The sequence below is a fragment of the Cryptomeria japonica genome, chromosome 6 (genome assembly GCF_030272615.1).
Source record: "Cryptomeria japonica chromosome 6, Sugi_1.0, whole genome shotgun sequence".
Classification (NCBI taxonomy): domain Eukaryota; kingdom Viridiplantae; phylum Streptophyta; class Pinopsida; order Cupressales; family Cupressaceae; genus Cryptomeria; species Cryptomeria japonica.
This window is the reverse complement of record NC_081410.1, coordinates 156,608,259-156,634,068: the sequence shown is the minus strand read 5'-3', so window position 1 is coordinate 156,634,068 and position 25,810 is coordinate 156,608,259. Positions and strand designations below refer to the sequence as shown.

At 35.8% G+C, this 25,810-nt stretch overlaps 1 protein-coding gene across 1 annotated transcript in view; it reads left to right on the top strand.

The window, feature by feature from the left end:
• Positions 1 to 25,810, top strand: part of LOC131035122 (protein disulfide isomerase-like 1-5) — a 68,903-nt gene that overhangs the window by 23,555 nt on the left and 19,538 nt on the right. Inside the window, exons 4-6 of the mRNA XM_057966764.2 lie at positions 15,911 to 16,029; positions 23,200 to 23,280; positions 23,493 to 23,579. Of these exons, the coding sequence (XP_057822747.2) occupies positions 15,911 to 16,029; positions 23,200 to 23,280; positions 23,493 to 23,579 (287 nt within the window). The remainder of the gene's footprint in view (positions 1 to 15,910; positions 16,030 to 23,199; positions 23,281 to 23,492; positions 23,580 to 25,810) is intronic.

Here is a 25,810-nt window from a genome sequence, read left to right as displayed (position 1 = left end):
GTCTACACTACTGTCTATCTTCTGAACCGGTCTCCTACACAGGTCATGAAGAAGACCCCAGAGGAAGCCTGGTCTGGTAGGAAGTGCAAAATTAGTCACTTGAAAGTCCTTGGCTCTACACCTTATGTTTGGATTCTAGATGCTAAGTGCACAAAGTTGGATTCGAAGAGTCAGAAATTCATGTTTACCGGGTACAGTGATAATCACAAAGCTTACTGACTGATTGATGTAGACACTAATTGTTTCATATTCAATTGGGATGTTGTTTTTGATGAAGAACGAGGGCCTTTTCAGCTCTCTTCTCCTATTTTGAGCCCTAAGGTTCAACCTTTGAAGGCTAAGGATTTGGGTGTTTATCTTCCCTTAGGTCCACCTGATGGGAGGGATTTAGCAGACTCTGATTTTGAAGTTGTGGAGTCTCCCTGATATGTTGTTGCACCACCCGACTTTCCTCAGGAGAATCTTGAGCAGCATCTTGATGACTTTGTTATTGATACTCTGGTTTATGTTGATCCACCTGTTTTAGATATTGGTACTTCTACTCTCTGGCCTAAGTGGTGGGCCAAGACTATTGGTGATCTTCATGATGATGAGCTCATTGAGGGTAGATCGTCTAGAAACAAGAACAAATAGTAGCATATAGTTAATTTTGCTCTCATGGCGAATATTCATAGTGTTTATGAGCCTCAGACATATTCAGAAGCTAAAGGTATACTTGAATGGGAACAATCTGTGGAAGTTGAACACCGTATTCTTTTGAAGAACATCACTTGGGTTCTCTCTGATCTTCCATCGGGGAAGAAGCCCATAAGCTGCAAATGGGTGTATAAGGTCAAGTATAAGGCTGATGGAACCCTTGATAAGTACAAGGCTTGGCTAATAGCAGGGGGTTCTTATAGAACGAAGGCATTGACTATGAGGAGACTTTTGCTCCTATAGCCAAAATGAGTACAATTCGGCTTGTCCTTGCCATGTCAACCTAGTTTGGTTGGAAATTCCATCAAATGGATGTCAAGAGTGCATTCCTCAATGGTGAATTGCAAGAAGAAGTCTATATGATGTGGCCTCCAAGATTCAAGGTTGTCGGTAAAGAACATCAGGTTTGCAGATTGGCGAAAGCACTCTATGGCCTAAAACAGGCTCCTCGGGATTGGTACATAAAGATTGATAAGTACCTTTGTGATCAAGGCTTTCAGAGGAGTCCTTCCGATTCCAATCTGTATGTCAAAACTACTGGTGGTGATATTCTTTTGCCTATCATCTATGTTGATGATTTGATAATCACAAGTAGTTCAACACTTTTGATTGAGCAGATCAAATAGAGTTTGTGGCAGTCCTTTGACATGACAGACTTGGGACTTTTGCATTATTGCTTAGGTGTTGAAGTTTGGCTGACCGATGGCAATATTGTTATCTCTTAGTCGAAGAATGCCAGGAGTCTGCTCGATAAGTTTTGGATGTAGGATTGCAAACTTGTCTCCACACCTATGGAAAAAGGGCTAAAGTTGTGAGCCAATTCAGATTCACTTGTGGTGGATGAATCCTCGTTTAGGCAACTAGTGGGTAGTTTCATCTATCTCACCGCTACTAGATCTGACCTCAATTATGTAGTGAGGTACATCTCTCATTTCCTAATAGTTGAACACTAGGTTGCAGCGAAGTGTGTGTTGAGATATGTGAAGGGCACTTCTGACTTTGGCATTCTATATGGCAGAAGCAAAGATCCTAGACTCATTGGTTTCACAGACTTGGATTGTGTAGGTTTAGTTGATGATAGGAAGTCTACATTTGAGTATGCCTTTAGTTTGGGAACAAGTGTAGTCACATGGACTAGCAAGAAACAACAAACGATAGCTCTTTCCTCGAACAAAGCAGAATATCGAGGAACTGTTAAAGCAGCTTGTGAGGCAGTTTGGCTTCAAAGGATGCTTTCTGACATGCAAATGTTGTTGTTTGTAATTAGGGCTGGCGGATTCCAATTGCCTTGGGCAACATTGGAATCCGCCTAAGGGGGCCAGCCCCTTCTCCAACATATAGGGCCAGGCCCTATACCTTTCGGCTACTCCAAAAGGTCCCCACGCTACAAACCCAACACGCCACCATGATAGGGCCGACCCTATCCACTTCGCACAAAAGAAATTAAATAAATTAAAAGACAAATTAAAAGGTTCAAATGCAAGGCAAGCCGACTTGATTAGAAGTGTTTGCTCTCCTATAAATAAGGCATATACTTCTCACAATATCATCAATTCAGTTTCAAGTAAATGCGAAATACATCTTCAGGTAGCGAACTTCTTTGTAAGCAGCAGATCATAGCGAACTCCATTTATGTGCAGCAGATTACCAATTAGATCATAGGGAACTCCATTTATGTGCAACAGATTACCAATTAGATCATAGCGAATTTCATTAAGACAACAGGTTATCATTAAAGACAGTGATCTCCATTGAAGGCTCAAGCAAAGGACTGTGAACTAGTTGAAAGGTGCAGTTAACCCTTGTTATGCACAGCAAGACAAATTAGAAGGATTGCAAATCATGATCTCTGTCAATAAGCTAGTTGTGTAGTCTTCTATGTCATCTTCCTTGTGACTGCAACATCTATACTCCAGATAAGTGTGTAATTATCAATTGAATCTAAAACCATAATCAGATTTGAGGATCTTCTTTGGCTGGGTTTTTCCTCCTAGGAGGTTTTCCCAGGGTAACTTTGTCTTGTCTTTATACATTCATTTCTTACTATGCTTAAATCTGAAAAACAATAAATCTAATTAACCTAGTTAGAAACAAATTCTGATTTTCTGAGTTTTATTTAATCTGAAAGTACTAAAATTAACAAATGTCTCAAGCAATATTTTCACCCCTCGTTTGTGACAATCAAGGGATGTTCAAAATTGCCAAAAATCTAGCTTCCATGAATGAACCAAGCATGTGGAGCTTCATTGTCATTTCATCCACCAACTTGTAGAAGACAATCATTTTAGTTGCAGTATGTTCCAACTGAGGATCAGACTGCAGATATCCTTACCAAGTCTCTGAGCTTGGACAAGTTTGTAAAATTTAGGGGGCAACTTGGTGTAGTTGATAGATTGACCATCGAGGGAGGGTATTAGAATAATCAAAGTTTAAAAACTCGGACTTGCCACGGACTCGGCAAACCAAAAATTTGGACTCGGACTTGTACTCGTGAAAGACTCGGCAAAAAAAAAACCCGTAGTTTTACAAAAAAAAAAAAAGAAATTAATGCATTTAGAGAACATAAGAGCCATAATTGAAACATTACACATGTCATATGATCTACAAACACGGAATATTTGAAATTTCATCATTCATACTCATAGTTTCAACTGTAAAATATATAATAGCAGCATAAGTTTATAAATGTTCACAAAATTACATATAATGATATGTCCAACTCCAAATGTGAAAAACAACAATGGACAAACCAAAGAGAAGACTACGTCTTCCTCTTTGTATTTCTCCTAATATAGCTCAATTTTTCAGGCCTTGAGCTAGAAGTAGTAGCAGTGGGTGTTGTGGTTTCTAAATGGTGAGATGATTCTTCTTCAAAGTCAAAGTCCTCACCCTCGTCCTCATCTTCGTCCTCATCTTCATCCTCCATTTCATCCAATCTTGCTCCTTCTGCATCTTGTGCTTCTCCTCTCTCTATTTCTGCAATTTCTTCTTCGGTAAAGAGGACATCGTCACCATCATTTTGTTCATTCATGGTCCACTCACCATATGGATCAATTTCATCCAAGTCAATGGCCTCATGTGAAACACCCTCCACCTGTCTAACTCGAAGGCGAAGGTTGTACCGAACGATGACTAGATCATTGAGCTGTTTTTGTGTCAATCTATTTCTCTTCTTTGTGTGAATGCTCTCAAATACACTCCAATTTCGTTCACACCCAGAAGCACTGCATGGCTGAGACAAAACACGGACGACTATCTTTTAAAGATTAGGCGTGCCAGCACCATAATTCTCCCACCATAAATCTACAAAAAACATTTAGAAATATTAGAATTGAGAAAAAAATGTAACAATCAAGTTTGTAGTTTTTTTCTTGTAGTATTGAACTAAGTTACTAAATTTTTTACCTGGTTGTTGTTTTCCTCTCCTATCAATTGCTAGTTGTGATGAGAAGAGTCTCCCCTCTACACTCTTGTAGATCTTGAACAATGAACATTTCCAAATTCATAAATAGATACTCAAAGTGTCAAACTCAAATTCAATAATGAACATTTCTGAATTCATAAATAAAGATAGAGCAATTGCAAATGTCAAATCTCACCTCCAACTCATCAAGAACCTTGTCTCTCAACTCAGGATCAGGTGCCATGTTATCAATGCATGCAATAACACCTGCCATGACCTCTTCATCAGCCCTAAATGAATCAGAGAAGTAGAATTTCGGGCTCAAAAAGTAGGCGAAGGCATGTATTGGTTGGTGGAGTTGGTTTGTCCACCTACGATCAATGACGTGCCAAAGGATTTCACATTTTCTTGTATTTCCACAATAGTAATGTGAAATGGCCTCTTTGGCCCTATCCATGGCCTCATAAATGAAACCCATTGGCATGCCCTCTCCATCCACCATATGAAGAACCCTTACCAAAGGTTCTGTCACCTAAAAAAATGAAAACAAATTTTAAATTAGTACAAAATTAACCTCTAAAAATCAAAATCAGCAAATAGACAAGGTTGTATAAAGTTTACTTTTGTGTTTGTTACTTACCGCAGTCAACTCCTCTCCACTTTTGGTGAACCCTTCATCAAAAACAATGCTCACAATCTTCTCTGCTTCAGGTCTTTTGGAATATGCAGACCCCAACCAAGCATCAGACACAAACATCTGCTTAAGATGAGGAATGTCACTAAGAATGCTCTGCAAAGTGATGAAGTGGCTAGCAAATCGTGTCACTCCAAGTCACAGAAGGTCCTTGCCATTTGTGTGTTTTCTCATCAAAGCAAGCACCCAAGTATGGTTGTAGATGGATTTGGTGACACTTCTTGCATCTTCAACCACCTTTTTCACCCATCCAATCTTCCCAATGTCCTCTAGCATCAAGTCTAAGCAATGTGCAGCACAAGGACTCCATGTAATCGTAGAATGCCTCTCCATAAGCATCCTACTTGCAGATACATATGCAACTGCTTTGTCCATGATAATCTGGACAACATTCTCAACTCCAACTTCTTGAACCACCCCATCCAACAGATTACACAAAGTCTTTGCATTTTTTATTTCATTTGAGGCATCAATAGACTTTAGGAATACGATTGCACCAGTTGAAGCCACCAAGAAGTTGAGAAGAGTCCTATTCCGTCCATTTGTCCATCCATCAGATAAAATGCTGCATCCTTTTCTCTTCCAATACCTTTTTTGATCATCAACCACAACTTGTGTATTTTTTACAGCTTTCTTTAGCAATGGTCCACTGAAGTCATGACCTGTTGGGGCCTTAAACCCCTTACCCACAACTGTTAATGCATTAACCAAACCTTCCCAATACACATTGTTTGCTGCATTGAAAGATAGATTATTGTAAAACCAAAAGTTTGAAGCTGCTATCCTTGCTTGTTCATGCTTCTCTCTATTCCATCTTGTACCTTCAAGTGAAGGTTGTGCACCTGGAACATTGCGTGGTACAAAAAAATTAGGGTCTGATCTAATAGGAGTGCCACTAGCCTCACCCTCATTGTCACCAAAAGATGAAAGTGACTGACGATCACGAGTGTGACCAATAGGACCCGAAGTGGACAATGTGGGATTCATTGCAGCTGCCATGGCTTCTTTTGTTTTTTGCCTTTCTTCCTTTTGCATATCATTCTCAGCAAGAATGGCCTTCATCTCTCTAATAATCTCAGGAGTTGATCTGGGGCATGCCTCCACACCATATCCAGGTATTTGTGCAAGGTGGTATTTTAATCTATTGATTCCACCCCTCGTCCATTTTGTACATTCGGTGCAAGTGACCTCCCCCTTTTTGCTTCCTGGAATTCCATATTTCCATGCTTTATCTGTTTGTCTTCCCGACCTTGGGGTTGCCCTTGGAGTTGAACTTGCCATTGCTGATTTAACATGAAAAAAAAAAAAATCAGCAGGGTTTGATGGAAAATCAACAAAAAAAATGACAATGAATCATTTGGGAAAAATAGCATTCAAAAACAAGAAAAAATATGAAGAAATAACTTAGGAAAGGAAATAGAAATTTTTTTGGCAGCATATCCCCTTGTTTTTCAAGATTTTTTGGATTTTCAAAACATGGAAATGATTCAAATGAAAAAAAAGAAGAGAAAAATTCTTACCTAGATCTCTTATGCTGATTTTATCTTCTTCCCTCTCCTCCTTCAAACCCTACAAACCTGCTATAACCAATCAAAAATGCCAAATGAGGTGAAAAAATAAAATAAAACTGAGTTTTATTGGTTATATGGCGTGTAAACTGGGCTGCGCGAGTCCATATGAAAGACTCGCGAGTCCGAGCAAAAGACTCGCGTGAGTCCTTGTGAAAGACTCGCGAGTCTTTCATATGGACTCGCCAGGACTCGCCTCACGAGTCCTTGGCGAGTCGACTCATGGCTCCCATGGACTTGCGAGTCCGTGGCGAGTCCACGAGTCTTGAAACACTGAGAATAATATTGGCATATCTTATTATTTAATGGTCAATAATGTATATTTAGGTAGATTAGATTCTTTCTAATTTAGTCTTCAGTTATCGATTGTTTCTATAGGAAACATTGACAATGTAATTGCCTATATGTACATTTCATTCTTTCAATAAAATCAAGCAATTACCATTGTAACAGATATAGATACTTGGAGGAGACATTCTTAATGTATATGTTGAACCTTATATTTTTCCCTCCAACTTTCCATTCTTATATCATATTAGATTCATAATCAATCTAAGGTTGTATGAGGTGAGCTTTCGTTTGCCTTGCATTAATGACCATGCTTTCATTTTTCTTTTGTATATGGCTGTATTGAAATCCTATCTTTTTCCTCCTTTAATTTGCCATCCTCAGACTTTATTAAATATGTAAGTGATATCTGTTAAATATGGAAATGTTTGTCTTGGAGCAATCACTTTCAAGCCAACGATAATTGTGATATTAACTAAAGTCAGGCCTGACCAATGACGTAAGTTAAAAAAAATTCAGCTTATGATAGACAATCATCAGAAAACACCTTCTTCAGCGATGAAAAATAATTTTGTGTATATGAATTTTATACCTTGTCTTAAATCTACTCTGCTTGTTCTATATTGTCTGAAATTAGGTGACGCTTGATATGTGATCATTGAATCTCCCCTTTGTTTTAAAATTTCTCTATGTTTTGGTTGATTCATCTTGTTTGCTGAATTTTATCTTGGATGTTCCTTTCTCCACCTTTTTAATTTTTATGTTTGAAAAGCTCTCAAATATGCACAGACCTCAAAGTCCACTTAAACGCATACTCCCTCTTCAAGCAAGCACCATATTGTTTGTCTTGTATCTTTAAACTTCACTTTTGACTATATGTATGAGACAATCTTGGGCATGATTCCCATAATTTCTTGAAAACTTGCTCGTGCAGCATCTAGGACTTGTTCACACCTGCTAACATATCTTGTAATGCAAGCTTATATTAAGACAAAATACTTGAAACTAACAGGAACTCTAGGTAGAGGGTTGCATGGTTCTTCAAATGTGTAAATCATTACTGATGGATATAGCAAATCCGTGTGTGCTCTTATCCGCAAAAACAACAGTTGATCATCTTTACTGAATTTTGCAAGCACTTCATAGGAAAGGCCTCTATAGATGGGTCCTTTGAACCTATTGGCATACCTTCCACTGAAGATCAGGGTTCAAATCCCTTGTGGTCAGTTTTGACTGCTACATGACTAGTAAGCACCTTGTAATATATCATAGTATAAGGATAAACTTCCTGTGACTTGAGATTACTTGGCTTCACCATAGATCAAACCAAAGCAGCATTAATCGTTTGGGGAATTAATCAGCAAAACCAAAGTATAAATTGTTTTTGAAAAAATCAAATTTACAAAAAAACGTAAAAAATTGCAAAAAAAGCAATCAAAAACTACTTTTTTTTATATTTAAGGGCATTTCCATAGCATAGAGATATTGTAAGCAAATAAAATAGAGAGCATAATTGGATGCTGATAGTTGTCAAAATGTCAATAACAATATAGTTTGTGACTTTGTACAAAGTCAACCTATAAACTAAGTACAAAGTTCCAAAAAATAAATGTAGCCAATAACATGCTAGAGGGCAGTAGGCCCTGATGATGAAGTTTGTCCCAATTCATTCAATCCATTCAGGATCCATGTTGGCCATCCCCATGATCTCAAAATCCTTAGGCTCAAGCGAACTAACATCATCATCAGCAGCAATCCTGTCATGTCCCCATCTTTGAACTAGAAAACAACAAACAGGTTGTATATTTTTTGTAAAGTAGTACACATTGAGGAGATCATCTTATTCCCATAAGGATTAAGACAAGTAAGAGATTGATATATTATCCATCCATCAAAGCATAAAGACTTGCAAGCATCCAAATTCTCATCATGATGACCTTGTTAAACAACTATCCTGCTCATACAAGATCATAACCATACATTGATCAAATACAATCAACATAACCAATATAGATGCATATTCACCAAGTCAACATGGAGAGAATACATATTGAAGCAGTGACTATACGGTTGAGGTCAATCTCTCTTCATCTAAAAGATTATATATATATCGAAGAAGATCAGAGCGTGACTCAAAACTATGCAATACTCAACGTTCAATCTGAATGGATATAACAACAGTCAGCATGATGATAATCAGAACAATATCCTTATCAGCATATCGATCCAATATCTTTTGACCATATCGAGTTATAATATCGATGCATGAGGAGGATCGACAAAGATGAAATAAAGTAACTAAGTAATAATTTATGTATGTGCCAAATACTCAAGGCTGATAAGCATCCGATCAGAATGAATATAGCATCATTAGAATTGACAATGGATAGAGACTATTAAACTTTGAGGATATGGTGGGCAGATCGGTGAGTGGTAAATAGTCAGACTAAGACATATACATGTGAAGAGATTAATGACATTGATAATAATCGATAAACAAGGGATTTGATAAAACTTGTTAATGACAACGAAGACAGCGATCATAATATGTGTACAGAGTCACAGACCCGATTTGGTTATGGAATAAATTACTACCGCCAGCAAATAAAGAATTCAAAGGTCAAAGGAATTATATTTATCTTAAATCCCATAGCCAATGATAATAAGCGATTATCATAAAGGAACAAACAGTAGCGATTTGGAGGAAATTAACAATAAGTTATGAAAAGGTGCGATTAAAGATGGACAAGGCAACGAATTAAGGGGGCAATAATCAACGATTGCCAAGAGACAAGATACGTGTCTCTTGGAGCATTCTTTCCCACCATATATAAAGACATCCCATCTGTTTGGAAAAGCATCGAATATAGTATAGTTTATTTCTTATATCCATTTCTGGATCTGCTCAAATTGAGCATTTGCCATTTGGCATTTATAGGTTGCAAGGATATATGAATATGGAACTTAGAAACTTGTTTACTTTTAATTCCTTAATTGGATCTGCTCTGGTCAGCATTGATCCACTTGGCTTACCGACTGCCAGCACATAAGTTTAAATTAGAGACAACACTTTTGATTGCGAGGGAGCAAAATGATGGCCTATACCACGTGGGAGGAATACCATCTGACCTGACATAGATATCAGAATTATAGTAGGGGAATTTCAATAGAAAATTCAGATTTATCAGTATTAAGCTTGTCAAAGTGCTTTGTGGGCCCCACACAATAATTATTTAGATTCTTATAATAAAAGAATCCTAAAACAGTGTTTGCAGCAATTAGAAAAGGTTTTGGAGATTTCACCATTATTGTTGTGTTTTTAGCAGCAGCTCCACTAAAGGGAATGGGACCCACTTGGAAGACTTTGGAATATTGGTTGTGGTTTTTATTTCAGCCTCACCTAAGCCTTGTAGATTACTGATTGTGATTTGAACAATTAACATTACCAAAAGGTCAATGATGGTCTAAGAGGAGTCAACAACATGTTGAAGATTGAAGATTTATGTTTGGGAAAATTATTTGTGTTTTTTACCCATTCTCCACTAATTGTGAGATATCAATCGGATAAAAGCTGCAGTAAAACATGATCAACAACAAGAGTCAACACATGGTTTAGAGGGCATGTTGGGAAACTTATCAAGATAAGTTCTTTCTTCCAAAACTATTCTTAGCATTAAAGTTAAATATTATAGAAAAACGTCTTCAAAATTAATGAAATTATATTTGTAAATGTATTACAATTCTCACTTTAAGTTAGAAATGTTGTTTCAGGTCTAAATCAAGGTGAATCCCGAATGGGGACATTATAAATCCACTCAGACTTTGGATGTATCTCGTCAAGGTCAATTGGCTAGTCTTCCTCAATAGTTCTTGTTTTAAAAACCCATGTATAAATTAGTCTTTACCTTACAAGTGAGAAACACAATGAATAAATTTAAAACTAATTGCAAGTATATTTTAGTTTTCTTACTTGGAGCTTTCTTTAGCTTCAATCGGAAGTTGTGGTGAACAAACACCAATCATTCATCCATTGTTATGATAGGTGGTTGCATTTCTTAGAATGTATGTGTTAAAAAACACTCCAATTACGCTCACAAGCAGATGAGCTGCATGGTTGGGACAAAATGCGCACCACCATCCACCTAAAATTTGGTAATTCGTCATCAAAACAAGCCCACCATTGAGCTGAAAAACACATTATATGGAGATGATATTGTTAGAATATCTTAAAATCGTAACAAATTTAATGACCACGTTGGCAAAATAAAGAGACTGTCAAAAGTTTATAGTCTACCTGGTTGGAAGGTCTTTTTGCCTTCCATGGCTGCCCTAGAAGAGAGAAAACCCTTAGCTTGCTTGTACATTTCCAACTCTGACATAGCTGCATTAAATTTATCTTGATCTGGAAACATGTTGTCCATGCACTTGAAGAAGCCTTGTTTGTCTCAACATCAATTTCCATGAATGGAGTCTTTTAGAATAACGATGGATTGAGAAAGTATCCCGCGCATAGAGAGGAGTGTGCATCTGTCCATCCCATCTCCTATCAATTATGCTTGTCTATGCAAATTATTTTTAATAAATCAGTTCCATATTTATCTCTCTACCAGCTAGGACTCAATCCTTGGATCTCTCCTTAGCTTTTTGGGGTGGTCTATCCTTGAGCTATTGATCCATTTGTGGTCAAAGGTATGGGCTATTCTTCTAGTACTCCTATCCTCATTCCCCTTCATACTTTTTTGCTTGGGGCTCCCAATCTGGTGTTGGTACCATGTTAGACTGGCCCAGGAGCACCAATGAGTACAGATAATTATAAGAAAGGAAAGAGCTTATAGGTAGCAGTATACTCAATGTACAGTATAGTCCATAGGCAAACTATTGTGAATGACAGTAGGCTACTTTGTCAAAACTACAAGATACCTCAACTACTTACATAGCCACATCCATGTACACAACAATGTACACTTTAATAACAACTAATAGTTTTAACTAGCATCTAACCATGTACATTATGTTGATGTCTTTCATAGCTTTGGAGAGTATAGAAGTATGATATAAACATCCTCGTCCTCTACTCGGTGGAAATTAAGCTGGGAATCATTCCTCTTATTTTTATATTGGATTTAATGCAATTGTTTTTGAAAATGAGAAGAAATGTCTTACACATAGTCCCTGACAAACAAACTTATTTGCAGAATTAATTTCAACTGTCAAGTTCATTCTTATATACATACAAGGAGGCATATTACCTGACCTGTTATAGAAGAACAATTAATCAGTTTATTTCTAAGATGATGGACAGATGCCTTTGGGACTCAGACACTTTTGTCTGTAATCTTCATAAGCTACATGGTTTTGTACCACTGGCCAATGGTTTTCACAGTGGAAATTGATCTACCTCCATTTAACCTTCATTTATGTTTGAGAACATGTAGTTATGAGACAAATTTCTATTCTCTAATGGGAAAGTGGCTGGCTGAAGATGATACCACCAAAGGCTTTCAAATGTAGCTTGTTGCCCCAAAGTTGAATTGTTGTTTTCTAAACATCTTTTGAAACAAGGAAGAAGCCTGAGTTGAATTAGCACAGGGTACCAAACTAATTGTTTAGGCAAGAACATCTCAACTTTGGAGTGAGGAAAGCAAGTTTATTTGAAGGAAAATTACTGGGGGCAGAAATCATGCATGATTTGGGTATTAATTGGTAAAAGAACTGCTAAAAAGGGAACATCGATTTAGCTAGAATTCCTTGACGGGAAGATCCAAAGAGATTAAGGACATGGTTAGGACTATAGGTCAAAAACTTGGAATTGATAAAAACTTGGCAGGTCTAAAATCTTGGACTCGGGAAAAAGTTGAGAAATTTTCCAAACATAAAAAACATATAAATTTGTAAAATAATCTTTGAGAAAATGATTTAAAATATTAGACTGAATCTACAATGTTCTTATGTATTTTTTCCTTCATCTATAGATCAAAAAACAAGTTTAATTCAAATTATAGTGGCATATGGTTATAAATTACATATCCATATTAATATTTATCAAATTTTATTTGTAGAAAATACGGTCCCAAAACAATTTTATTTTTGTTCTCTAAAACTAGAGTGGGGGTCTGAGGGTGGCAGCTCCCCAGTGGGCTTGAGGAGCAGAGCCTCTTGCCAGGGTTAGGGGGTAGAGCCCCTTGTGGGGTTTCGGAGTAGTGCTTCTGTCAAATATCCTATTGTGATATAGGGCGAGGTTGAAGGGTTGAATCCCTGCCATAAAGCCCAAATTAAGGCCTTCGGAACCCCATGGACCTTCATGGTGCATGCCATTTTTCAATTGTAGTTGAAAATCTTTTTAAAATTGATCAATCCTCTCATCAAATCACACAAATGCACCTTCAAATGATCATAATCTGCTCAATACACCCAAAGGTTGGAAGCTTAAATGAAAATGGTGAATTAAAAGATATTTTCTTAACAGTTGATAGATTATATTTATTTTTAGCAACTGAGTTTCACCTTGCCAAGTTTTGGTAAATACTTGGTGAGTACTTGCCAAAAATTTGCTCATGAGTTTTTGGGTGAGCAACTTGCCAGGTCTCATTGATTCATAAGTTCTCAGCAGTCAGCAAGCTTTTAAACAGAGTCTAGAACATATCATCTGCAAATTTTTCATTGATCAGAATGACAAGTCATCTTTAACAAGCACAATGTATTATAACAGGCATTTGGTTAAATATTTAGAGAGAGGATTCAAGGCATCTACTAAATGTTATTGAATTAGAAATTAATCCAACTAACATTGTCCTCATTTTTATGAAAGAGAATTCTGAAAGTCCATAGCACTTCAGGCCAATAACAGTATGCAACACTACACTAGAATTATTTTCAAAATATAGCTGGATATCTTCAGCTTTTCCTACCTTACATGATAAGCAAACCAATGTAGATTTGTTGAAGTGCAAAAGTTTTAAAAATCAGATGGCATTATTCTTGCACAAAAGGCAATCATATCTTGGTTCAATCTAGAAGTTTGGGAATAATTATAAAGATGGATGCCTCTTGGGAAACTATCATGAGAATGGTGCATATTAAAATAATATTATATTTATTCTATAAGGTCATCTTAGTTGTCGTCTTTGTCTTTTTTAGTTTGTTTAGTGTAACTACTGTTTCTTTTATTAGAAGGCGTAGTTAGCTTTTTAGCTTTTCAAGCATATTTAGCTTTTTAGCTTCAGTTAAATGGTTTGTTCTTTTTAGAACACCATCTTGTAAACCTCTATATATTCATGAATAAATTAAATTTGATTATTTGAGCAATTAATTTTTCATGGTATCAGAGCGAGTCAACGGGGTTTTATAGAATTTGGCGATTTTTTTAATAAAAATTCGTGGAGGCGGTACCTAGAATATCTTAGTTGTCTTTTTTAGTCGTTTAGTGTAACTACTGCTTCTTTTATTAGAAGGCGTAGTTAGCTTTTTAGCTTTTTAAGCATATTTAGCTTCAGTTAAACGGTTTGTTCCTTTTAGAACACTGTCTTGTAAACCTCTATACATACGTTGTATATTCACGAATAAATTAAATTCAATTATCTGAGCAATTAATTTTTCAGTGCAGACATACAATGCTACATATGCGAGTCAATTGGTACTGTTGATATGTTACAATGTTTCCCTCAATAGGCATCCCCATTTGGCACATCTTGACTTCAGGACTCGTGAAGCTGCATAAAGTACATGTACTTTCTCTTCATTATTGCACCATTATCTGCAGCAATGCTATCTCATCCAATTTGGGGCAAGTTTGGGTTAGCCCTTGTGTTTTGAACTGCCTGATGTTTTTGAGAATTTGGATACATGAAACTGATCTTATTACATTTAACAACCTAACTAACTGGGATATCGTACATATATGTGCCCTGCATTTCTTATGGTTAAATTGCTGGCAGAAGTATGATGTCATCCCTGTAGACACTTAAATTTGGCTAATTAATTTAGTCAAATTTATTTCCTTTATCTATTTAATTAATTAAAATATCTTAATTAATTAAGCCCATCCTTTGAATTAATTAATCCAATTAATTAACTCTCCCCTTCCAATCCTTTGAATTAATCCCCTTTCCTCCCTTTTGATTAATTATTTTAATTAATCGAATTCCATTCTTCCAAAGACCATGTATTAATTAATTAAAATCAAATCCTATTTGAGCACATGGCTCCTACTTTTAACCCCCCACCTAACCCTTGTCCTAACCCTAGGGTTCTAACCTACCCTATCCATCCAAACCTCCACTAACCCAACCAACCCTATCCTATCCCTCCTAACCTCCATATGTGCACATCCTAACCAACTTTCCTAGTTTTGGGGAAAATATCCTATTTTGGGTGGCTTTTACCAAAATGGACATGTGTCCCTACACATGTCACTCCTTTCCTTCCTAGTTGAGCCACTTGTCCCTTTTGAGGACAAGTGTCTCCTCTTCACCTCCTCTTCCCTTCCTCATCTTGCCTATTTAATCCCTCTATTTTTAGACCATTTCATCAACCTTCATACTATCACACTGTTAGTCTACTAAAATCGCTACTCACATCACATCGCATATTTCACCAATCATCTTCGCATTTGTATTTGCCATCATGGAGCATAATCGAACATCCGTTGACGTTATGAGCACACATCCAATCCGGGAATAATCAAATTAAAACGAGAATTGTGGTTTGTTTTGTTTATCGCTTTGTTTTCTGTTTTAGTTTTATCATTCTAATCTTGAGGTGTTTGAGTTTAATGGCTTGTTTGATTGTTTTCTTCGTTATTTCAATCGTTTAGTTTAGCTTGCACATTTTCCCTCACACAATCCCTTAAAAGATCGTTAAATTGAAAAATGTCAAACCGTTGAACACATATTACATTGAATCACATACTATATGGTAAGAGAACCCCTTCTTTGTATGTGTGTGACATGCCTGCATCCTTAAGGTAAATTCAAATATGTTTCACAGTGCACACTATTTCCACAGTTGCAACCTCCTTTATTTTATCTTGGGTGCTATTTGATTTGACTCTTTCTTGGCAAATTTATGAGCCACTTTAAATGAACTTTGTTGGATGTGTTTCCCGAATTCTTTGGAATATGTACCAATAATAACATGCTCAGAAAATGAGAATGCTAATACTTTGTGTGATTGAAATCATGTTTGTTTTTTCCTTCGAAAATTCTTAGAAAATAATAAATATTTTCCATTTCTTAGAAATTTGATTTTAGGTTTGCATTGCAGAGGGAGAATTCAAAAAGGAAAATATACTTCAGTTTGTTGAGCTCAACAAGCATCCATTGATTACCAGAGTAAACGCACATAATTCTGCAAGGGTCCTTTCAAGTCCTATCAAACTTCAGGTCGCTTTTTCTCCCTCCACACACACAGATATATTTAAAAACAGAACATAAATTAATCAGTGAGGAAGAAGAAAAGCTAAATGAGAATGATTTTTTTCGGGTTTCGATTTCCATCATATCCTTAAACTTTATTTCTTGTTTGGATTACATGCCAGTTTTGGTGAATTTGGTGAAGTTACCGTATATTCTAAATTCAGCATGCATGCAATTATTTGAGTGTTTGGATACAACTTGTTTCCATGGACGTTAAGGTTATAACAGGAAATATGGGTTGTTGCAATATGCAACTTAAGAATTAAAAAGAAGATCCTGGATAAATTATCATAGTGGTTTGTACAACCTAAGCTTAAAATGATTATCACTCTCAAAGGCTCATGTTTGACTTCTGGATAAGTCAGATTGGTTGTGTTTGCCATTTTCTTCAATAGGTGGATTGACTTTTGGTATTTTAATATTTTTACCCCATAATGTATATCCCCAGAACTACAACTGTGTCACACAAACTTGATGTTGAGTCCATATGGTTGAAAGTTGAAACAATAACCTTCCCTATCAGAAGGAAACATGGTTAGATTATTTATTTTGTTTGGTAACAGACAATCTTGTAGTAGTCAGTGGTACTAATTTAACTATAGGAGATGTACTATCAGCCTCCCCTTGCAATTTTTATTGCAGAGTTGAAACTAAATTTAGCTATAATTTTTTTAAGGTAGCTTATAGCATAGTACTTACAAGAACAAATTCAAACTTACTGCCTTTTTTCTTCATAAGATTGAGTGCATCTGCATGGTATTAAGGGAAGTGTCAACTACCATTGCACTTGTGTTTAATATAAATTTTATGTTTAATCTGGTAGTGTGTGTTGAAGATGGTAATGAAAATCATAGAAATATATTGAAATAACATTTTGAATCTTCAAGTTTTTGGTTCATTTTATTTCATTTGATACTTTGTTCTCCATGTTAATGAGTTGATTCTCACAATTAGTTCCTCTTACATGATTTAGAGTGTTCAACACACATTGAGGGAGCAATTTGACATGATGGATTTAGGAACCTTGCACTAGTTCCCCATTTATCAAAAGAGCTGATTATAAATCTGTGCACACCTTTTCAATTAGGTGTCACATTGTTTGCTAGTTGCACTACACTTAGAATTGATTGTACATTGTATTAGTAGTTGGTCTATAGCCTTTTGTATTTGACACATAGTTGTCTTGATATTTCTTTTGAGTTGGTCTTGTCTCAGTTCTCTTAGGATCCTTATGAAAGTCACTGGAAGGTAGCCAAGCATATTTTGAGGTATACTTGGGGCACTTTACACTTAAGCATTTATTAAACATCAAGAGCTTCTTAGATTGTGGGATTCACATAGATTCGGTCGGTGACTTTTGTCTCTTGCCTTGGCTCTAGGCCTATTGCACAGTCTTGCAAAAATCAATTTTCTATTGCATCCTCATCTACAAAGGCTGAGTATTGTGGTACAATTCTAGCTAGCAAGGAGGTTTTGTAGGTTCATCCATTGATGATAGAAGTTGGGTTTCTTTAAGATCGTCCCACTACTCTTTGGTGTGATAAACTGATAACCAGAGTATTAGAATATTGTAATGTTTCTTTAATGGTCATCTTAGTCGTCTTTAGTTAGTTTCTATTTTTAGCTTTGGTTTACGATTGTTTCTTTTAGAAACATCGTCTCTTGTAAATTCTTTATATAGAGCTCTTGCTCTATTGTTTAATATAATCGAATACTTTAACATGGTATCAGAGTGGGCCAATTGGATTTCATAAAATTTGGCGAATTTTTTGAGAAAAAAATTGTAACCTCTCTTCTTATTTGGAATTTTTTTTCCAGAATTTTTTTTTTTGATTTTTTATAAATCATTGGAGGTTTTGTTGAAATCTTTGCAGAATTTAGTGGGCTCTTTTGGAGCTATTATACGAAATTCTTGTGGGTTAGTGGACCTGTGTTCATGGGTAGTTTGGGTGCTGCGTTTGAAGATCTTGGAGGTTTTCTTTTGTTTTTTTCGTGCCCACGGATTTCTGGTTTCTGTTCATGACTGTAGTGTTTCAGATCTGCAACTAGCATTTGTATTCTGCATCTTGCGACCTAGGGTTTCAGATCCTCTGTACTTCTGGTCTAGGGCTTCGTGGTGTCGGGCCTTGTTTGATGTCTTCATCTCCTTGCAACAATGCGACTAGGGCATGCAATCTGCCTCTTTGTTTGGTTGCCTAGAGATGTTTTGATGGGTTTTATTAAATTTTTTTTCCCTTAAAAATTTTCTGATGGGTTTTAATTTTTTTTTCCCTTAAAATTTTTTTGGGAGGGTTTTAATAATTTTTATTGTAAAAAAATTATTCTGTTTGGTTTATAATTTCTACCTTAAAAATTATTCTGTAAGGTTTGTAATTTTCTCACCACTAATTATTGTAAGGGTTTTTTCGATTTTTGCCTCAAAATTCATGTTGGGTTTTCCCTGATTTTATCCTCAAAAATCATGGGTATAGGTGTTCCTGTCTTAGGGTTTTTACCTTTTTTTTCCGTAAAAACGATGCTTTGTAATCTTCAATTTCTGGGTTTGGCGATTTTTTTCAAAAAAATCATGGCTTCTTGCAGTCTATTTTGGGGCGTTATGCTCATCTGCAAAAGTTTGTGGATGATTTGTGTTATCCAGATTCTGGGAGGGTCAGTGGCAGGCTCATCTCCGCGACAGTGTTAGTGGCAGACTCATGTTGCAGAACATTCTGAGAAGAAGGGGGCAGCCTTCTTTGTTTTTCTCTAGGTAGTTAGAACGATGACTGTTAAGGGAGGGTATTAGAATATTGTAATGTTTCTTTAATGGTCATCTTAGTCGTCTTTAGTTAGTTTCTATTTTCTGCTTTGGTTTACGATTGTTTCTTTTAGAAACATCGTCTCTTGTAAATTCTTTATATAGAGCTCCCGCTCTATTGTTTAATATCATCAAATATTTTAACATAGAGTGCTATTCACATTTTTTGCAACCAGTGGAGCATTCTTTTACCAAACACAATAAGATCCATATGCACTTACATTCATCAACTCAACTAGGATGGTGTTCTCAACTTGGAGCACTCTTGCTTATAAAGGAGCAAATTTATAGCATCTTCACTCTTGCTTATAAGCCTTAACAATTGCCTTCTTATCTTTAGTTATGATCAATGCTTGGGGTGAAGAAAGTTCTCCTTGGGGGATCATCTTGAGTCTTCCTTTCTTCATTTTTAACATTTTATATGGTATTTGATCATGTCTAGTTATCATGACCCATATCAAAGGATTTGCTTGTTTTTTTTCTTTCCCTAAGTTGCACTCAAGGGTGTAGGGTGTTGGTGTGTTTACATTATTAGTCTAGATATGTCTTCTCCTAGGTCTAGTTTATTTGTCTATCTTCTAGCATGTTCAGTTTTCTTAAGCCATCTAATAATTCTGTCTCAAGATATGTGCACATGATATATTCACCTATCACTTTTGCAACTCTTGCTAACTAATCAAGAGTCTCTATGTGTTTGTATTTAAGTACTTGGCAATACATAATTTCTGTTGAAATACTCTCTTGTGGAAGGTTTTTGTGTTTTGACTAGATTCCTGGTTCTTTAAAATTCTCTTCACAATTTGACACAATGGATTGAGTACCTTTGCATGTGAATTGACTAGATACATTTTTTTTTTCAGTTATAATCTAATATCTTGAGAATTGTAAAGGGTAGGAAAATGGAAGGAGTCAACGACTGTTCAGGCATAAAAAAAATGCTAAGTCTACTGAGAGGAAATCAGAGCATAATCTGCTCAATGTACAAGGATAATGAGGGTAGAAATTTGTGCTACAAGTAGAAATGTATCGTCAGCTAGGGAATTATCTGTATTGACAGATTACATTTTTTCTTGTAAATAAGGCAAGATTATTATGAGACCAAATAAGTGATGGGGCAGTTAAGCTGCACATGAAGACATGTAAGGTAGATTTGATGTACTGCAATAAACTTAGGGAAAAACTGGTCAAGGATAGATATTAATAGAAATCTAATGCAATTGATTGCAACTTGATATAGAATAATGGAGTAGATAACAATATAGGCTGTCCACTAGATGAGGTGCAAAGAAATAATGCAATTATAACAATCGTAGTAGCAAAAAATTAAAATCTTCCTAGGGAATAAATTGGCAAACCAAAAGACAATTTTTGGAATTTCTCTATGTAAACTCAATTTCACAAGTACAATACTTTCAACAAGGTGCCATTTAAAAGAATGGGCAGACCTGGGTTTAATGAGATGACTGAGGATAAGTATAAAGCTAGGTAGGGCCAGACAGGAGCTGTAATTGGTGTAAGTGATTGAAAAAGTACGATTTTTGAAGCCAATAGACAAGAGCAATGTTACCAGGAGACTTAAAACCAATTTAAAAAATTTCCATGTGTGCTTAAGTTGGGAGGCTGGGTTTTCATGTCACTTTTGGGGTTTCTAATCCCTATTTAGTTTTTTTCTATTCTATGGAGGAAAAAGCAGATGTTTCTGAGATATTAGGAGATTTTGCAGTATTATCTGACTTTTGGGGCATCACTTACCTCATCTACTGTGCTGGCGATGTGTCCATATTTTGGAGATGCACACTAGGGACGGTGAAATAAATTCTCTTAACACTGGTAAAAAAAATAAGAAGTTTAAGCTAGAATTTTACTAATAGTTGCATTGGTATGCGGGGGATGGCAGAGATGAGTACACAGATCTTGGAATTTTGTTGTTCATGATTAATGAATATATTTGACTTTTGAGTAATATTTGGTAAGAAATGGATATGTCCATGGAACATATGTTTTGAGGTTTAATTTTTTTTTGTAATCAATAGAAGACAATGAGTTGACAGATCTATGTCCTATGTGGCTAAGAATCAACTTTAATCAGACAGTTAATTAGGAGAAATGAGAGCTAAAGTGATAGGATTTAAATTTTAAGATTATGCGACAACATTTAAGCAGAGAACTTTGGTAATGGCTATTGGTCATTGGAGCTCAAACTCTTTTCTATGTGGTATGCTTTTTAGCATTGCTTTCTATAAGCCTTCTACTAACACATTGAGGAGTCTATAAGCCTTCAACTATACACCATAAACAAGTATTTTTTACTCTTAGCATCCAATTTTGTTCTTTTACTATTTAAAATAATAGCATATGTGGTAGAACCAAGGATGTGGAGATGTTTTGCCCATAAATAATAGACTTGGCAAGTTGCTGAGTGTTTGCAAAAAAAATTTCACGGTCAGGTTTCTTCCAGAGTTAACTCATTGAGTTCTGTGGTGATTTTTTTATGACTTTCAGTGAGTCTGAGCTCTTGACTGGTACCGTGTGTCAAAAATATGGATTAAATGCTCCAAAAACACTGTTTTTTGTTTTTTGGAAAACTATGAAAATGGTGTGTGCCTTGAAGGTCTGTGTGGTTTTGAAGGTCTTCATTTTGGCTCGGACCTTGTGAGGGGCCCTGCCCCTAGACCCCTGCAAAATTCATTTGATTCAATTAGTAGCTGTATTTTGCAAGAAGGTTATGTTTTCTTTTAAAAAATTATGTATTTTTTGAGTTGCTGAGTTGGAAATTTTTGGTCTACCAATTTCAAGACAAGTCTGAGTTTGCGAACTATGGTTTTGCCTATGACTTCAGTTTGAACCATGCTTCTTAAGGTGTAATGTTCTGTAAGGCTTCTTCAAATTTTTCTTAGGAGATATATGCTGTATGAACTGCTTCTTCCCAACCCCAATGTCTGTATGACATGCATCGGCTGTGCCTTGTATCTTAGGTCATCACCATGATGTCTAGTTCCTCCTTTAGACAACCTCATTGTGTAGTGGGGTGTAAGATGCTCAAAGCTGTCTCTGTATGCATTCTTTCATATAAAATTCTTAGAACTTTTTGTAAGTAGACTCCTTTTTGTTTTCTAACCATAGGAGTTATAACATCTCTAGCAGTTTAATTCCCTGACAATGCTTTGAATTTAACAAATTGATGAAAGCATTTAGTTTTCCAAAAATGAACTGACATTGGTAAGCTAGAAGAAAACCTTGTCACTGATGGTGTTGTTGATTTCCACGATGATTTACACAACTCAGTTAAAAGGAGGTCAACTCTCCCTTTGGATTACCATGTACTCTCAGTTTGAAATGGCTGCCTTTTTTGTTTACCAGCCAATTACCCTGCACGTCTTTCTTTATTTGAACAGGCAGAAGCTTGTAAATGTATCAGTTTGACTAATTACAAAAAGATACTGAAAGTTCAAATGTCCATACCTTTTGTGTGTAGTCTATTGGTTGCCTCCATAGAAAAGGGATGGTGATTTACTGTGGGTGGATCAACAAGCTTGTACTATAATGTCATTTATATTGAGTTAATATCATTAACTTGATATTTATCTTTTATATAACTTTATAACTTAGTAAGCACAAGGATTGCTATAGTGGTCGTGATGGGTATAAATAAGATTTCATTAATGGAGATCATATAGGTGCTCTCCATCCTTTATGGAGTTGCATTTTTATTGTTAAGGGAATTGTTTTATGTTGAAGATTCTATAACTGATTCAAGTTTTCAGAAGTGAGTTACTGTCATTAGTTCATTACATAGCAGAGTAGCTGCAGAGGGAGGTTGCTATTAACTGAACCTGTGAGAGAATAGTTTCTTTTGCTAATCCAATCTTTCAAATATTAATACACCATGTTGAACATGTTTCGTTCTTCTTTATATTCTTTTTTGAATACTATTAAACTAGAAATCTGATTTCCATTTGAGAAGGTGAGGGTACAACCATGGTAAGCAAGAGAAAGAGTCTAACTCTTCATAATACTTGTTTTCACCTGTGTTAGCATTTGGTGACTCTATGGCTGTGGCCATAATCAAATTTTGCAATTATTTCATGCTTTACTTCTTAGGTGCTAAATCTATTATATTACACACATTTCTATGGTATCCCAATGTACTTGGTCACGATCAGACTTTATGAAAAATATAAATATTAAAAGATATTCATCAGTTAAGGCATTGCATCATCCATTTTGTTCTAGTTTATATACTGTACTTTCAAGTCACATTAATCTACTTTGATTGTTCAACGACATTCAAATACTTTCTTTCATTCTAGTGGATGCAATATTCAAATTATGCCTTCTGTCAGGTTCTTATTTTTGCAGAGCCTCATGACCATGAGAGCATTATTTCAGTCTCCCAAGCTGCAGCAAAAAATTACAAGTCTAAGGTATGTAGTTCAATTCAAACATATTTATTAAGTTTGTTGCTCTGGAGCAGTCACTATGATGTTCAATGCTAACTCAAGATTTCTGATTATTATGATCCCATATCCAGTCTTTCTTTCTTTCTTTTCTTATTTGGTTATTTCATTTGAAAATGTTAGCAAATACTTTTCTTTTAAAATAAACCATACTGATATATATATTTTTTTGTCTGTAGATGATTTTTCTGCTTATTGACTCCACAGATGAGAATCTTGCAAAACCACTGCTTACATTATTTGGGCTCGAACCAACAAAGCCTACAGTGAGTTTTTGTTACAAACAAAGGTTTTTTTTTTTAATTTTCATTCTTGCTGAAATATGATCACTTTGAAAGTTGTCCTTAAGTATCTTTTTAACAAAGAAATAGTCCAATTCCATATATCTTTAAAGCCATTAAAATGCCAAGATATATTGATAAGATTTACTTATATGATGTGTCAAAACATAAAAATATCCTGGCAAATAATAATTTCTATCAATTTATCCAACTAAATTCTCCAAACTTTAAATAGTCAGTGAATTACTGAACTCTACAGTTTTTGAGTTTACAATTTGTCTTCTTCCGTACATATGGAACCAGGTTCGTGGGATATTCACTAAATTATATGGTTAATTTATCTGGAACCAAGCTGTGAAATGCTTCTCTGTAGACGGAAGTGTCTTTAATTTGTGCTCTATTTCTCTTGATAAGATGCCTTCTACCACTCAATGTTACATGTATTTTCTCCACATGGTTCAAATCTGTTTGTGCCACAAAATTTTGTATGGAGTGCTTCTCACTGAAAATATTTAATCATTCACAACACTTTTCCATTGACCAACTCCTTCTGCCTCCAAAATTCTTCATAAACTTATGCCTCTTCTGTGATACCTGTGAATTTTGAAACCATTAATCCCTCTCCTATCATCAGTTTGGTGCATAAGCTGGCTATCTTCGATATAAGTGACACCAAATTTACTTAATCTGCCTTCTTGATCAGGAGTAAAACTTGATATACTTTTGGCCCCAACCTATCTTGGGGACTCAGATATGCTTTAACGTTCTTCGCCTTAGTCAAATTCCATTTGATGATATATGCTTACAACTTGCTTGCTACATTCATGTCTAGTAATTTTTATTTAACTGCACATTTCTTCTATGGAATTTACTATTCACATCTAAAGCACTTGGGATGAAGTTTAGTTTTATAATGGAAATGGAAGGATATGTGTTGGTACCCATTAAATGTTTTTGTCAGAAATGAATGTTTTAGCCATATTTTGCAGACTAGGACTTAGAGAGTACTTGGCAAGCCAAATATTTCTGACTTGGCAAAAACTTGACAACTTAAAGTACTTAAATTTATTTAAAAACAGTTTTTTTTTGCAAAATTGAGTTAAAAAATGTATTAAATGAGCCTATAAAACCATGTGGAAGTGTTTTCTATTTGAGTTAATTTTTGAATACAAATGGAGTACAAGATTGCATCATCCTGTAGAGCTGGATACAATAGCTAACTGATAAGTACTATGAATTTATGATAATTGTCTTTGAAAATCATCATTATAAATTGCATATCTAGGCAAGTAAATTTTACAAGTTTTTACAATTTTATTTTCCTCATTCCAGTGAAAAATTGGCGGTAGAGGGTCTAGTCTTTGTGGCTCCCTACTTGGCCTAGAAGACTAAGCCTATGGCTCCACCCTACTGTTAGATGGCAATGACTCCTCTGCCACATCAATGTCATCCAATGACAATCCAATCTCCCATGTTTTTTCTGCAACTGCATCCTCCATAGCCTGCCTCTCGAAATCAACAATCTTATCCTCTATAAACAAGGAGGGCTTATCATCCTATACGGCCTAGTCACTCTAGGGATCAATGTCATCCAAATCAATAGGCTGCTTTGATTTGTCCTCCACATTTTTTGTGTGAAGTTGAAGGTTGTATTGCATTCATCCACGTATCTGAAAGAATTGTGCATCCTAACTTTTGCAGCTTCTTTTAATCTTCCACAATTATTTTTGCATCTATAATAGCATCTTGGAATAACCTCCTTCTCAACTCTTTTGGAGAGGGCACCTTGTACCTTTTCCCAACAAATGCCAATGTTATCACCAAATACTCTCAATATGGACATCTTGCCACGTTGAAGGGAGGGTTGTTGTAATACCAAATATTTGTGCATACCTCATCTGCTTCTTTGTGCACCTCCTTGTGCTGCCTTGTAGTTTCCAATGAAGGTTGTGCTTCATGTACATTTCTAAGCACAGAAAACCCCTATGATTGAGCTCTACTCAAGGTATAGATGAGATGGATTTGTTATGTATGCGTGGATTGCAACTAGAACCCATGTCTATCGTATTCACATTGGATTTTGTTAGAAAATTAGGAGCAATGGCTGCTTCTATGGTGCTTGCATCTTGACCCTCTGCACTTTCTTTTCATTTAATAATGTAAGAAGTGCCATCATCTCTTGCTTTACCTCTTTTGGGGCCACTGCACATAACTCG